We start from the raw sequence: 16,974 nt of genomic DNA, 5'->3' as shown, positions 1-16,974 counted from the left end.
TTACATTTGTATTTTGAAATATGAAGTAAACTTGAAGCTTTCCATATAACTACTAAAAAACTGACACCAATCAAAATTTAGTGCTATATAAATATAACTCACAAATACTAAAACATCTGAAGAGATTTTCTTTAGAAATAGGAATGTTGTAAGATTGATGACTTCTAAACCATTCTTAGAATTATCAGAGCATCATGAAGTATCTCTCACAAAACTGCCAATTCATGGTGCAAATTCTTCTCTTCAGCTCAATGAAGAAATAAATTGCTAGTTTAACAATTTCATGGAACTTTCTGGTACTATAGCTTCCTTATATGAAAACAAAATTTCTTTTAACCACAATAAACATATCAGTATGGTATCTCTGAATAAAGTATTATTAAGTACAGCAGCACTTAGAAATTCAATGAATCTATGTACTAAGCATCCAATATTTAAGAAATTAAGTCAAATTGTAGAACTCTTTAGTCCCTCCTCCTGCCACATGCTTCTACTTTTCCTAGTCACTGAACTAGCACCTACAGCCTAAGCGTTTTCCTAAATGCTTGCCATACTCGCCTATAACTATATTTTTGTTAGAGCCAATGGATGCTGCAGAGAGTGCATCAGCATCACACTGTGTCTTAGTCCCCCTTTTCTACAGTCTGCAATTTTAGCCACTGATCACTCTGAACCTCTACCACACATCTGAACATGTTTCAATAGCCTGAACAAGAAAACTGAGCAATGGCTTTTGTTTTTTCCAAACAGCACAAACGTAAATACCATACCATGATTTTATATCTCAAGAAATTCAAAACAATACACAAAGTCCAGGATCCTGCTCACTCACTCCTCTGACCACAATATTCAACCATATGGTAGAAGCATCAAGATGCATGGTTGGGAAGACTGGCTCTCTCTAATCAGTCTCAGTTGATAATTCCCCCACAGAAGAGTTATAATCATGTAACAGCAAATATTGGGCAATGACCAAAAAAAAGGACCATATGCTTGGATCCCCTGCTCTAGGAAGAAAGGGAGAGAGGCAAAGCAGAAAACATCTATTCTGATGCTGTCAGCATCACAGAAATTTACAATGCCATTACTTCTAAGCAGGAACAAAGAACCACTTTTATAATGAAATCAATAAGAAAAAAAGATTACATAAAAATTTGGTTCAAAACATTTTCTTTCAGATAGTAGAAACTTTAGGCTAACTCCAACACAAGATGTTTTCCATTCAATCAAAAACACCACTTTAGGCTAACTCCAACACAAAATGTTTTCCAATCAATCAAAAACAGGGTATTAAAGTTAATTCCTAAAATGAAAAAAGTTATCATTTTGAAATAATTGTTATTAATTGTTATTAAATAACATGTTATTATAATTTCCAAAATAAAGCCTGTCATAAAAATGTTAGCATAAAACTACTTTAAAGGTCATCCCATATAATATTTAATATTGAGTATATTTTTAAATTTGAGAAGAATTTTAAAATCATTTCTATTATATATATACATATCTTATACACATATCATAAAACTTAATCCAATTAATTTTTTACACTTGAAGAAAACTTACAATGTGAAAAGGAGAAAAAAGTTGACAGCCTGACATCAAAATTCAATGCATTACTATAAGTTTACAGTAACTTTCATTTCTCAGCTCAGTGTATGAAGGATTTCCACTTGGGTATTATATATTATAAAATGGAAAAGGATAATAAAATAACTCTGATATATTCCCAGCACAAAGTCTTAGTCTTACAAGTCCACAGTTGATGGAAATGCCTTCTTTTGCTCTCTCGCCTGTAGCTCCAGTACGCTTCAGTCTTTCTGAACCTGCCAGATCAACAAAATGGAACTTTGCAGTCAGAGTTTCAAATTCATTCATCTGTGATGATTCAGAAATCACTTTATTATCAGTTGCACTTTCCTGTAATTGAGGAAAATAATTGAAAATACCTTATTAATGTGACACTAAATATCCTTCAACCCCATCTTGCCTTCATTATTCATATAGCCAAGTATACTGTAGTCAAATAAATATAAGCACAAAAACGCCTGTTGCAACTAGAAGCTTAGACAAAGTTAGATCAAAGAGAGCTATCAACTGAGGCTTTGCTTATATTGAAGAGAAATTTGTACCATACAGCCCTCAAAAACGAAGGGTCTCAAGTAACTAATCCATCACCATACTTTCTGGCTACTGCAGAAATACAGTCCATTTTTAATTTCAAAATTTTATATGGCTGGCCAGCTTTAGCTTAAATAAATCCAGGGACATCTCATTAGGAAAAGGAATAATTAAACAAACTAAACTTGACGCAAATATTCTCTTTGATACTCATGTGATTTTATAGAAATGAAATCTGAAAGTTTAAGACATTAGTACTAACTCACAGCATCTATCTGGGGACACATTCTGGTTTGACACAAGTGAATGGTAAAAATGGCATGTGAACGAGAGCTCTGAACATTCATTTGGGTACTAGCAGTTGTCCGAGATAAAGCACCCAGCTTCAAACACTGCATCATCTAGAAAAGGGAAAGAAAGAGAGGTTTTACTTGAACAATACTTAAACTAAATCTACATAATCATAAGTCTGAGCTACTGGTTAAAATTCATCATATTAAAAGATGTACAAGAGGTAGACTGTTTTATTATTTTATTTACAGGCACTTTTTGACCAGAAAGTATAAGTGTTTGTTTTTGTAAATAGGAGAAAACACTGAGATTCCATTGTTTGCCATTTGCTGATGTCTGCAGCTTCTATCAAAACTATAACAGTAGAACACTTTGGAACAAACTAAGCAATAACCGCAATTACTCAGGCTCTTCCGTATTTTCTTATTTGTAACGTTTTTTCTTTTTGAACACTCCATGTGACTTGCAGATCTTTGTTCCCCACCAGGAAATGAACTCAGGGCCAAGGTACTGAAAGCACTGAGTCCGAAACACTGGACTGACACAGAACTCCCCAGTGTAAGTTTTCTTAACAGTCTCTCTTTAGGAGCCATAATACAGGACTACATGATGTTGTTGTTTAGTCACTGTCATGTCTGACTCTTCTGCGACCATGAATGTAGCCTGCCAGGCTGCTCCTCTGTCCACGGAATTTCCCAAACAAGAATACTGGAGCCGGTTGCCATTTCCTTCTCCAGGGGATCTTCCTGACCCAGGGACTGAATCGGCATCTCTTGCATTGCAGGTAGATTCTTTACCACTGAGCCACCAGGGAAGCCCCACAGCCTCCATGTGTTATAGCAAAAAGCACAAAGGACTGTGGTCTCATCCTTCACTTTAAATTATCTAACCCTCTTTTTCTAGGTGTGAAAGAAAACTATACATACAATGCTTTACATTCTTTAGTTGTTATGATAAATGCACTGACTTTATCACAGCTGTGACATTTTTAATAAAATCCTGTAAAAATGATGAAGATAAAATTTTACCTCAGTGCTAATCTTTAGGATACAAATTTCATATGGTGAGCAGCAAAGCTGTTAAATAAAGCCAAATATGCTCTAATTTTTTCCTTTGGCCGTGCCTCGAAGCTTGCAGGGATGGAACCCATGCCTTCTGCATTGGGAGTGCAGAGCCCTAACCCTTGCACCACCAAGGAATTCCCCCAAACATGCTCTATTTTAACTATAACATAAATGTCACCTCGGATTCCGTGTTCACTGTACGTGTTGTGACGCCCACAGTATAAATTCCTCCAGCTGAATCTTCATGAATCCTTATATTTGATTTTTTAGTTTTTGCATCAATATCACGAGTAGTATCAAATAAGTCAAGAACCTCTTCATTATATAGCTATCAAAATAAGTAAGTTTAACGTTAGCCAAAATTGCCTCATGGCTGTAATAACACATATTGCATGTTATCTTTGAAATATACCTTAAAAGTTCTTCTAAATGACATATTTATTCAAAATAACACATAAAAATGACCACAAATAAAAATAAATGCCAGATTTCTTTAGAAGGGTAGGAAGAGTAAAAGACTTAATTATGACTAATGAGTTAAGGACTAGATAAAATGATCCACTAGCCCTGTGCAAGAGATAAATATTTATAAATACAAGTAAATTATAAAAAAATATGTATCAAATGTAGACAAATCCTAAGCTTGAAAGTTTAGGGAAGGTTTTAAGAATTTTTAGTGTTTGAACTAAAAGTATATTTTCTTTGGCCCTACAGCCCTTCTTAATGTATCTAAAAATTAATACTTAGTATTTTTGCAAGATGAGCAATATATCAATAGACTCTGATGAGATTGTGCTACCACCTTATAAGAGGATGTATACACCAATTTTCCTATCAAAATGCTTAAAGTCACAATGCCTAATAATGCTTACAGGGTGAAAGGGAAGATAAAAGAACACTGTTTCTTTTCTTTTTCCATCATTAGTTACCTTTCTTGGTAAGGTAGAAACACCTTACCAAGGTGTTTGGTATGGTAGAAACACATAATTATATTCTTCTTGGTTTTTATTAAATTGAAATGTCCATTAAAACTAGCAGTAAGATAACTAATGTTAATTTGAATTGTTTTCTATTTTGTGCTATATAATGCTGAATAAAATGTTTCATCATTTGTCAAAATGATTTGCTTAGGTGATGTAGACTATAATCAGACTAGAATGCTAGTTGGCCCAAGCATACAGAATTATAATGGCACTGTCCACACAATTGCAATACTGCTCAAATCTTAAATGCCTTTTTACTAGCGTGACCTTCCTACCAGCCTGCTGCTGTTAAGTCGCTTCAGTCATGTCCGACTCTCTGCGACCCCATAGACGGCAGCCCACCAGGCCCTGCCATCCCTGGGATTCTCTAGGCAAGAACACTGGAGTGGGTTGCCATTTCCTCCTTCAATGCATGAAAGTGAAAAGTGAAAGTGAAGTCACTCAGTCGTGTCCGACTCTTAGCGACCCGTGGACTGCAGCCTACCAGGCTCCTCTGTCCATGGGATTTTCCAGGCAAGAGTACTGGAGTCCTAAATTAATCCAAACCTGCCCTAATCTTTAGATACTTCATTAAAATATCTGCACATCCGTGTAGTAATACCAGCTTTTGCATCTAGACTAGTGTTGCAGCATCAATTGTATTTTCCTCATATTCTTTCCCTCTCTTTTGGTCTTAGTTACTGAATTCCCAGCACTTTGTGAACCTGACTACATTACAAAAGTAATTCTCAGAAAAGAAAAAAAAATCTGAAATAAACAATATTAATTGTTTTACTCTATGGATGCTGGTCAAATATCTATAATCTTAAATGCCACTAAACAAGGAATACTTATTACCTATTATCTTTTGTTATTAGTGCCTATGTTAATTTACTCAAACAACATTTATTGAATACCATACGCCAAGCACTAAAATGGAAGCTGGACTATAAAGTCATAGGACTATGGTCTTAAGAATAAGATTTAAAGGAAACTAATGACACAGTTAGACCATTACCTCTAAGAACTGGGCATTCACTTTAAAATCTGGAGGAGGAAGTCCATTTTTAATGGAAGTATGTTTTTTTTCTTCAATACTCTTGAAAAGATGTTTAACAGCGCGAGAAATAATACCCTGTTCTTCCTCAATGATGTTAACATCAAATCCAGTTCCCATTGTGTATGTTTTGCCAGCTCCAGTCTGAATAAAAGAATGGAGAAAAATGGATGCTTGATCTTAATAACATAATCTCAAGCAACAAAAATGAAAGTGGAACTGAACTAACACTTCTGAAAAGTTACAGCTTCTATGAAAACAATTTGGTACTTACTTGTCCATAGGCAAAAACTGTAGCATTATATCCTTCAAAACAGCCCTCAATTAGTTTTTCTATGCATTGAATGTAGATCTGCTCTTGCTGGGAGTCAATGTCAAACACATAATCAAAAGTGAAAGCTTTATCTTTGCCTAGGAAGACTTGAGGTTCTCCAGGTGTTACAGATGTACAAATATGGCATCCTTCAATCCTTTCTTTGGCAAGCTGTGGTCTTATTCTGTGAGGTAAAAAACAGGAAGAAATAAAATAAGATACAATAAATGGAAAAAAACTGAAGAAGTAGGATTTTGAAAATCCTAGCCAAATCTTTTAAAATCACAAATGTAATCTAGTATTTACACCTTGAGCTGAAAAGTTTAACTTAAATAATACTGAGTTAATTTCAATATGAGTTACTTAATCCAAAAAAATCATGACTAAGAATCAGTTCAGTTCAGTCACTCAGTTGTGTCTGACTCTTTGCGACCCCATGAATCACAGCACGCCAGGCCTCCCTGTCCATCACTCAGACTCATGTCCATCGAGTCAGTGATGCCATCCAGTCATCTCATCCTCCATCATCCCCTTCTCCTCCTGCTCCCAATCCCTCCCAGCATCAGAGTCTTTTCCAATGAGTCAACTCTTTGCATGAGGTAGCCAAAGTACTGGAGTTTCAGCTTTAGCATCATTCCTTCCAAAGAAATCCCAGGGCTGATCTCCTTCAGAATGGACTGGTTGGATCTCCTTGCTGTCCAAGGGACTCTCAAGAGTCTTCTCCAACACCACAGTTCAAAAGCATCAATTCTTCGGTGCTCAGCCTTCTTCACAGTCCAACTTTCACATCCATACATGACCACAGGAAAAACCATAGCCTTGACTAGACAGACCTTTGTTGGCAAAGTAATGTCTCTGCTTTTGAATATGCTATCTAGGTTGGTCATAACTTTCCTTCCAAGGAGTAAGCGTCTTTTAATTTCATGGCTGCAGTCACCATCTGTAGTGATTTTGGAGCCCAGAAAAATAAAGTCTGACACTGTTTCCCCTGTTTCCCCATCTATTTCCCATGAAGTGATGGGACCAGATGCCATGATCTTCGTTTTCTGAATGTTGAGCTTTAAGCCAACTTTTTCATTCTCCACTTTCACTTTCATCAAGAGGCTTTTAGTTCCTCTTCACTTTCTGCCACTTTTGTGAGTGAATATCTTTTCTCAACTCCGTAAGAAGACTCAGTTAAATAAGTGAACTACCAAAGCGCTATTTATTGTTATCTTTGTTTTAGATTTCTTTTATTTATTTCCAAAGAGGATGATATCCAAAAGTGAGAAATTAAGAACATAGCATTTATTTTGATACCCATGACTCACCATTTTTTGCAAACTCTTCAGTAATGGTTCCCAAACTTATTTGACCATAACCTTTTGTTAGTTTAACATATTTAAGCATAACCCCAGAATATATAATCCCACATTGTATATTCACTTATAAATATATGCATGTACCATATTGATTTGTTATATGATATACACAAAAGCAGAATTTTGAAAAGAATTTAAAAATAAAAACACAAAAAGGTTCTAAATATTTTCTCTTCAAAACTATTGAATCATCCTTTACATCACAGCATTATACTTGACCTACACCCAACTCTCATACTTCAGATTCTAGGACCTTCCTCTTATGCATTAGCATCCAGATTTCAAGGCCTATTTTTCAAAGAAGGAAAGTAAATATGGTGATATGATACTAACAGAACAAAGCAAAATCTGGCCCTATTTTATTCACTCCATAAACAGGACCATCAGGACATATATGTCACTGATTTATTCTACTTGGGTTTTTAAGAGGTTCCTATTTGCCATGGAGAAAGAGAAGCAATTTGAGGAAGAAAGTAAAGACAACCAGTAATAGAAAATATAAAATGATACAGACAGAAAATAGAAAGGATTTTAAAGAAATCTCATTTTCAGAAATAGAGATCTATAAAAGTGGAATGAGTTCATCTATTTGTTAGAAATAAAGCCAAGCCTAAGTCTAGATCATCTGAGTTTTAATCCTTGGCAATACTGAGAAGGCACTGAATTTCTGTAACCCTGGTTATCTTAAACAGAATTCTGTTCTAGCATAAAAGTGTTAAGTAAAGAATCTTATTTATTTATGCAATTTCCCCTTCTTCTGTAATAATGATGTTTTTCTTCCATAAAGTCTTCAACTTCAATGATTTGTTTTAATAGCATGCAATAATCAATGGGGAGCTGGCTAGGTACTGTGGAAAGAGTAATGAAGTGGTCCATAGGAGACTTGGATTCTAATACTTCTCTCACTCTATAGGTGACCACTCATGTGGTCTTCTCTTTGAGCTCCAATTTCCTCACCAGTTGACAGAAACTATCATTTTCAAGATTCCCTTCAGATCTAACATTATTTGTCTGAAGAACACTGACTAATAATATTTATATACTATTATAAAATTATAAGAAATAAAACAAATGTTTCTTACAAAAAACTATATCCATGGACTATAAAAATAGACTATAAAAACTTACTACAGCTTACATTGTAGTAAGCAGCTTTGACTTTCTGGTTCCACATTTTCATGATGAGTTGTCTTTCTCAAAGTTAATATTCCCTTTTTCCAAACTCCCCTTTTCCTGTCACACTCCATCCATTCATGGGGATAAAAATGATAAATACAATCCTCCTCAGGAGAGTCAAGAGGAGAAAAACAAATCCACCATCCTCCTTGGAAGAATCACCATTCTGTCTGTTGGTCAGTTGGAAGAGTCAACTTCAATTATTCCCTATTCCATCTATCTAACCTATCTCTAAGAACTATTAATTATCTCAGAAATAGCTCATCCATTTTCTTCCCTTCCTCATCTAATCAAGCCACCATTATCTCTTACTTGGATTACTGCAAAAGTCTTCTCACCAGAGAGCCTGTGTCAAATTTTGCTCCCTATCAATCTGTTCCACAGATTGGTACTGATATTTATAAAATATGAAGTTGATATATTTGTGAAATATGAAGTTGATATGATATTTGTAAAATATAGTTGATCACTGCCTTGCCTAAAACTCTTTGTGTGCGTGCTAAGTTGCTTCAGTTGTGTCCGACTCTTTGCAACCGTGTGGACTACAGCACACCAGGCTACTCTGTCCATAGGATTCTCCAGGCAAGAATAATGGAGTGGGATGCCATGTCCTCCTCCAGGGGATCTTCCAGACCCAGGGATCGAACCCACATCTCTTATGTCTCCTGCATTTGCAGGCAGGTTTTTTTTTTTTTTTTTTTACCACTCGCCCCATCTAGGAAGCCCAAAGACCCTCTCATTTCCGTTCAGTCGCTCAGTCGTGTCCAACTCTTTGCGACCCCATGAATCACAGCACGCCAGGCCTCCCTGTCCATCACCAACTCCTGGAATTCACTCAAACTCATGTCCATCGAGTCAGTGATGCCATCCAGCCAAGACCCTCTAATATACCCTTAAGTCAATCTGTAGTCTCCTCTTGCCATGGTTAATCTTCCCATCAAAGGACTTTGGTTAGTGATGGTCATTGTGGTGACGGTTTATTTTTAGCTAGTTTCACTAACAAATTATGCTCTCTCTAGCATCTATGCTTTCAAATATGATTTTCTCTCCTGGACATTCTTCCTTTTCAATTCCCAACTCCTTTTCCAGCCTGAACATCTTGTTTTCAATCTCTGTTTAGATTTCACTTCTTTCAGAAGCACTCACCTAATTCTGCATTCCACCATAAAGTTGTATCTGAGCCGAGGCTGTGTCTCCTGAGAGCTACCCCATTTATCCCCAAATTCTGCTCTCTCGCTGATTTATAGCTGCACTGTGAAATTTAATAATCTCCATGTAATATAACAGATAAACATAAAAACAACTAAATGAAAATCAGCACTAGGCTACTGTTTGAAATCAGTGCCTCATTAATTTTAAGTAAATGACTATGACCACAGGCCATCTTATTTGGCTATTAAAATACTTTTAATTTAGTTTCAACATAAAGAATAAGCACTATTTGAATTGCAGATACTACAGCCAATTTTAGAATGCCAGTGTCACCCAGAATTTACCGAACCTCTACTCACCTGCTTATTATCCTTGCTAATGGCAAGGAGGAATGCATTTGAAAGATGGATAATATGCAATCATACCATCTGCATGGGTGGGGAGAGTGACTTTAAAAACCAAAAAGATGGGTGGAACCCTTTTCAACCCAAAACAGGCAATGGCAGCTTCCCAGCAGTCTGAGAAATTCCGATCTATAAGGGGAAGATCTCTGGCACAAGCAGGTAATTGGAAGCTGACTACATTTCAAAGTTCAGAGATACATTCACCTTCTCAATTTCCTTTTGAAAATTCAGAATATAAACTTTCCAAATCCCTAAATTTATACTAAGTCAGGAATTCTCAGATAGTCTTAACCCAAACCAATTAACCTACTTTAATAATGTAGAGTCTGAAATGTACATGGCAACAAGCTTCCATTTAGAAACTATAATTTGATGTTATATATAGACAAAATACACCACCCTTCTGGGAAAAACAAGACTAAAACTAAAATCTGATATTTATTACTTTATATATTTTGAAATACCTTCTTTCTTAGTTTTTTTATATAAAAATAAGAACATTAAATATACTTATCTAATCCCAACACTAAGAAATAATAAAAAGCCTTGCAGGCTTTTTTAAATGTTTATAATCAAACAGCTAGATATCTTAATATTTGAAACTGCTTCTTAAAGAAAAACAATTATGCATAAAACTTATGTCATAAATATTTAAGATATTTTAATACTCCACAACAATATTTAAAAAACCAACAACAATGTGGGTTCTATCTAAAATTAATTTGCTAATAGAAATGGATTTTTTCAAATGTTACAGTGGACATGAATATAGGCAAGGTGGGGCCATTATGGAAAATAGTGACAGTTTCACTAGAGAATATGCCCTGTTTCTTAGCATGAGGTATGGAACATTTTATCTTTTGTGGGCTATTGACCAATAGGGTGGGATCTGAGAGGGGAAAATCCATGAAGAGCCATACTGAAATAAATGTGCTTTGTTATAACTAGTTTTTGAAGGTTGAAGGTTTGAAACAAAATATGATGCAAGCTGTCAATTATTCTGTTTTAAGATAAAAGGACATGAACAAATGTATCCATGTTCTGAATCTTTCCATCAGCTAATAGCAGCTTTTTAGTTTCTGTTCTCACACTCTATTTAAACTGCTTAGACAGAAGGCACCAATGACCTTTTTATTTCCAAATACAATGGATCCTTTTTAGTCTTCATCTTACCTGACACATTTGATCCTATTCACAACCAGTAGGGGAGAAAAAATCTTTTTTCCTCTACCCTTCTAGATTCTCCTAACTAGGACCTTTTTGACAAGACAGATTAACAACATAAAAACAAACAAGTTTATTAACTTTTGTATCATGCATATACATGGAAATATTCAGTTATGAGTAAATCAAAGAGTGGTTGCAACTTGAATTTATATAGCATCTTAACAAAAAGAAAAAGGACTTTGAGTTTCTTGTACAACAAACTGTCAGCATATAAATATGTGTAGGAGCTAGTGTAAGATAAAGGCTAATTAAGTAAACTTTATTATGTAGGATACTTTGGTGCAGTCTCTGGTAATTAACTTCTGTCCTTCTTGGAGCAGAGCAGAGGAAGAAAACCTTTTAAAAGCTAGGTCCTGCTTTTTGGCAAATATCTGTTTCTTTTCATTGCCTTCAGCCCAAAACAATTCTTATGTCAAATTGGTATATAATGGGGTGGCATTTTCTGCTCCCCTACAAACACATTCCTTAGCAGTTGGCTTTTGTGACATTCCTTCTGAACTTATCTTTTCCTCTTGTATCTCATATACCAAGTTGCCTTAAAATATCAGTGTTTTCCCTGCCACCAAAGTGTCCCAATTATTTAGCATGGTATCTATTCTAAGATTTTCCTAATCTGAATTCTGCCTACAATCCCACTCTCAAATCTAGTTACACTACTCAGCTACATCAAACCACTGATCATTTTTTGATCAACTAACTACATACTTTCAGTCACTGTGCCAACCTACATGCTTTTCTCTCTACCTAGAACGCTGGACTTCTATGTCTCCGCATAGCAACTTTTTTGCAATTCTTTAAGACCTAACTCAAGTATCAGTACATTTATAAAGCTTTCCCCTTCCTCCCAAACTTGAATTAATCTATGCAGTTTATACAAGATTTTAGAATGTGCCAAATTGCTTCAGTCGTCTCTCTTTGTGACCCCATGGGCTGTAGCCTGCCAGGCTCCTCTGTCCTTGGGATTCTCCAGGCAAGAATACTGGAGTGGGCTGCTGTTCCCTTCTCCAGGGCATCTTCCCAACCCAGGGATCTAACCTGTATCCCCTGCGTCTCCTGCATTGGCAGGCAAGTTCTTTACCACTCAGCCAACTGGGAAGAGATTTTAGAATAACAGATATCAAATTGAATTCTTATTGATCACTAGCAAATGAATTATTTAAGAACTGAGAATATATCTTATTCAATCATAAAATTAATTTAACAAATGTTGATTGACTGACTCCTATAAACTGTTCTAGTTACAGGGGAGGAATATTTCAATACTGGGCATGTGATTATCACAGTAACTTAACTTTTTCCCCATTACTCTACTCTGTTACTAGAAACTTGATCTTGAGTTTAACATTTAACAAATTTATGTATTAATTTTCTAATCTATAAGATGAATATAGGAGCCTGTATTTAATACTCCTGAAGTTCTAACTTCAAGTTCTACTTTAATTATTCCCTTATGAAAAGCAAAATGCTGACTTTAAAAGGTATCAACAAACAACCATTTTCTTCTGCCACACCTTATATCCACCATTAGTCACATTACTCATTCCATATTCTTTATAGTTCCTATTATTCTCTCCAGTTTTTATAGCAATTACTACTGTGGCCATAGGGACAAAGAACTTCCTTCATAAAAACATTATGATGGCTCTCTGCAGTGGCAGCATCTAGTGAAGACTAGAAGAGAATCTGAGAATAAGACCAGTAAGTTTCCTTAAATTGGGCCTTGTTTTCTGTTCTCTGCCCAAATAATAATCATAACTGGATTTATCAAATAAGCTAAGAGGACTAGTTCAAGATGTCTTAGATAAGACCGAAAAATAAGACAAGCATATTTGGCAGAATTGCACACAATGGGCTCAGTCACATTTGATTTTTTGTGGCCACATGGATTGTAGCCTGCCAGGCTCCTCTGCCCACTGCATTCTCCAGGCAAGAATAATGGAGTGGGTAGCCTCTCCTTTCTCCACTGGATCTTTCTGATCCAGGGATCAAACCTGGGTCTCCCACATTGCAGGCAGATTCTTTACCATCTGAGCCACCAGGGAAGCCTAGTAATATTTAAGGTCTAATTCTGCCACATATTCTTGGAAGAAGCATCCTATCATGAGACCTTAGCATATCTACACATTCTCTTTTTTTAATTTTTAATTGAGGGATAGTTGCTTTACAATGTTGTGCTGGTTTCTCCATACAACAACATAAATCAGTCATAAGTATACATATGTCCCCTCCCTCTTAAATCCCTGAAAATTCTTGCTCAATATGCCAAGAATGCAAAATCCTAGCAGCTCTTCTCATGGATCACTTCTCAAGGTTGCATTTGCAGCAAGCAACCTTTAGGGATAATGTCTTCCTCCTGACAAAGCGTTGGCTTGCTTCAGCAAAACAATGGAAACAATGAATAAATAATAAAAACAGTGAATTCCCAAGTTCAGTGTTTTTTTTCCTTCCTATTTCATTGAGATATAATCGACATGCAAGTTGCTTCAGTTGTGTCCAACTCTTTGCGACCTTATGGACTGCAGCCAGCCAAGCTCCTCTGTCCATGGGATTCTCCAGGCATGAATACTGGAAGGGGTTGCCATGCCTTTCTCCCAGGGATTGAACCTGTTTCTCTTATGCCTTCTGCATTGGTAGGCAGGTTCTTTAGCACTAATGCCACCTGGGAAGCACGGTAACTGATATACAGCATTGTATCTGAGAGTTTCCAGGTGGTGCTAATGGTAAAGAATCTGCCTGTCAATGCAGGAGATGCAAAAGATGCCAGTTCAATCCCTAGGTTGGGAAGAGCCCCTGGAGGAGGAAATGGCAACCCACTCCAGTAGCCTTGCCTGGAAAATCCCATGGACAGAGGAGCCTGGTGGGCTACAGTACATGGAGTTGCAAAGAGTTGGACACACTGAACACATACATTGCATATAAATTTAAGGTATACAGTATAATGATTTGACTTACATATACCATGAAATGTTTACCACAATGGTTCAGTGAACTTTCATCATCTCATTATAGGTACTAAAGATACACATATTAAAGAAATAGAAATATATGTTTTTTCCTTGTGATGAGAGGTTGCTGTTTCTTGATATCCCACTGTTGGCACAGCATCCATGTAACAGGTCTACCTGCATTGCCTCTTTTGGATTAGGGGTTCAGGGATGGGGAATCAGTTCCAATCACTAGGAAACTCATGATGCTTAGTGTGTTGTGAATAATAAAAATTCTTTGTCTCCAACTCAGGAATCCTCTATCTTCTGCCATGACATATGAAGCAGTGAAAAGACTAGCTTGTTTACTTGTAAATAGGATAAAATCCCAGACTCCGTACAGGTCTTTTTAAAATTTTTATTTTATTTATTTGGCAGCATTGGATCTTAGTTGCAGCATGTGGGTCAAGTTATTTTCACTTTTCCCTACAAATAGAAAAGGAATAACACACAAAATGTCATCTTTTTTGCCGTAGGCCATTGCTAATCTCTTGTCCTGTTAGAAAACACCATAGTCCTTAATCTACTGTTTCATAATCATGACAGAATTTTCCATTACCTAAATGTCTTTATAAACTGTCCCTTCTTTTTTTGCTTGAGTTATTCTGATCTCATCCCCATGTGATTTTGGTAGTTGTCTAGTTTACTCAATAATCTGACCTGATTCCTATTTTGTATGGCTCTTTTACTTGCAGCTATCTGTAACTAGCCCATTTGGCACCTTGTGAACACCTTTGTTCTTCTTAAAGGACACCAATAAATCTGTTCCCTGAACAGATCTTTTGCCTTTTTTAAAATCTCATTTGTCAGTAGATGATCATTATTAGTGAACAATACTTATTAGTATTCAATATGATACCTTAATGTGAATTATACCCTACTAATTTCCTCCATTCTATTTCTTAAAAGTTAGGGCATTAGGGCATTCTGTCACCACAACTAAGTGACTGAACTTTTTGTCCCTTGTTTGATTCTCTCCTAGTTCATTCCAGTTATTAGACACCACTAAGAATTTTCACTACTTTAACCCTCTACCTTCTATTCTAGAAGAAACATTCTGACACACAAGAGGAACTTGCTATAACATTTGTGGCCTTGCTGATTTATTTTTCTAAAAGAACAGGCACTGCCTTAATCATAATTAATACAAATCCACAAAAATCTTCCCCTAAGTGGATCTTTAATTACAATGATGGTTGATGGGAAGAAACATATTTCTTCAAGACATTCACGAAAGAAGCACACCTCAGTAATTCCACTAAAGAGATTAATTTTGAAAAAATTCTTTGCCTATTTTTGAGAAAATCACTGGATCAAGAATGTCATTAAGTGTGGTTATGCTAGAGGTTCCTTATTAAATCTATTATATTACATATTGAAAATAAGCTTTAATGTAGGGAAAGAAATGTCTCCCATTTGATTCTTAAAACACACACACACACACACACCAGATCAGCAATCTTGAAGACAAAGTAGTGAAAGTCAGCCAAGCTGAAAGGGTAAAAAGGGGGACTTTAAAAATGAGGGACACTTTAAGGAACCTCTGTGGAAGCATCAAGAATACTAACATTTGCATTATTAAGGTCCCAGAAGGAGAATAAAGAAAAAGGGGTAGAGAATTTCTATTTGAAGAAATAATAGGTGAAAACTTTCCTGACTTGGGGGAAGAAACATACATTCAGGTCCAGGAAGCACAGAGTCCTAAACAAGATGGACCCAAAGAAGTCCACACCAAGATACAAGTAAATGGCAAAAATTAAAGATAAACAGAGAATCTGCAAAGCAACAAGAAAAAGCAAGTCATTATAAACAAGGAAATTCCTATATGATACTTGAATTTTCAGCAGAAATTTTTCAGGCCAGGAGAGAATGGCCCAATATATTCAAAGTAATGAAAGAAAAAAAACATACAACCAAGATTATAAGAATATTCTACCTGATAAGATTATCATTCAAAATTGAAGAAAATAAAGATTTTACAGACAAGCAAAAATATAAGACTGTGTCACCAATAAACTGGTCTTATAAGAAATATTGAAGAAACTTCTCTAAGTAGAAAAAGTCACAACTAGAAATAAAGCAGTTATGAAAGGAAAAATCTAATGGTAAAGGCAAACATAAAGCTAGTAGGAAGGCTAAAAGACAAAAGAAGTAAAAGTACTACCTTGAAAAGTAAAATCATTAATACCTACAATCAGTAGTTAACGGATTCACAAAACAAAAAGATATAAAGTATGATGTCAAAAACATAAAATGTTGAAATGGGTAGGGGATAGTAAAAATGAAGACCTGTTATAATGTGTCAAACCAAGAGATTATCAACTTAAAATATACAACTATATACATAGGTTGTAATATATAGGGTAACCACAAATTAAAAACCTATAAAGATACACAAAAATAAAGAGAAAAAAATCTAAACAAAACTCTAAAGGCAGCCATCAAATCACAGGGGAAAAGAGCAAAAGAAGAGGAAAGGAACAGAGGATAACTACAAAAATAACCAGAAAACAAGTTTAAAAGTGTCAATAAGTAACATATCTCATAATAATTACTTTATATGTAAGTGGACTAAATGCTCCAATCAAGAGACAGAGTGGCTAGTTTGATTTTTTTAAAAAAGACCTATATGCTGCCTACAAAAGACTCACGTCAGATATAAAGGCATACAGAAACTGAAAGTGAGGGGATAGAAAAAGGTATCCCATACAAATAGAAATCAAAAGAAAATGAAGGAATGAAGGTAGCAACACTGATATCAGACTATAAGAGACAAAGATATTATAAAATAAAGGTATCAATCCAACTAAAAGATATAACAATGACAAATACATATGCACTCAACATAGGAACACCTAACTA

At 35.6% G+C, this 16,974-nt stretch overlaps 1 protein-coding gene across 1 annotated transcript in view; it reads right to left on the bottom strand.

The window, feature by feature from the left end:
• KIF21A (kinesin family member 21A) overlaps nt 1-16,974 on the bottom strand; it is a 186,970-nt gene that overhangs the window by 66,964 nt on the left and 103,032 nt on the right. The window contains exons 4-8 of the mRNA XM_010841621.1: nt 5,770-5,992; nt 5,457-5,639; nt 3,655-3,804; nt 2,388-2,522; nt 1,753-1,920 (exon numbers count right to left, since the gene is read on the bottom strand). Coding sequence (XP_010839923.1) covers nt 1,753-1,920; nt 2,388-2,522; nt 3,655-3,804; nt 5,457-5,639; nt 5,770-5,992 — 859 coding nt within the window. The remainder of the gene's footprint in view (nt 1-1,752; nt 1,921-2,387; nt 2,523-3,654; nt 3,805-5,456; nt 5,640-5,769; nt 5,993-16,974) is intronic.

Source organism: Bison bison, unplaced genomic scaffold (assembly GCF_000754665.1).
Source record: "Bison bison bison isolate TAMUID 2011002044 unplaced genomic scaffold, Bison_UMD1.0 scf7180017864163, whole genome shotgun sequence".
In the NCBI taxonomy this organism is placed as follows: Eukaryota; Metazoa; Chordata; class Mammalia; order Artiodactyla; family Bovidae; genus Bison; species Bison bison.
Note: the sequence above shows the minus strand (reverse complement) of the source record. Positions and strands in the feature narration are given on the sequence as shown.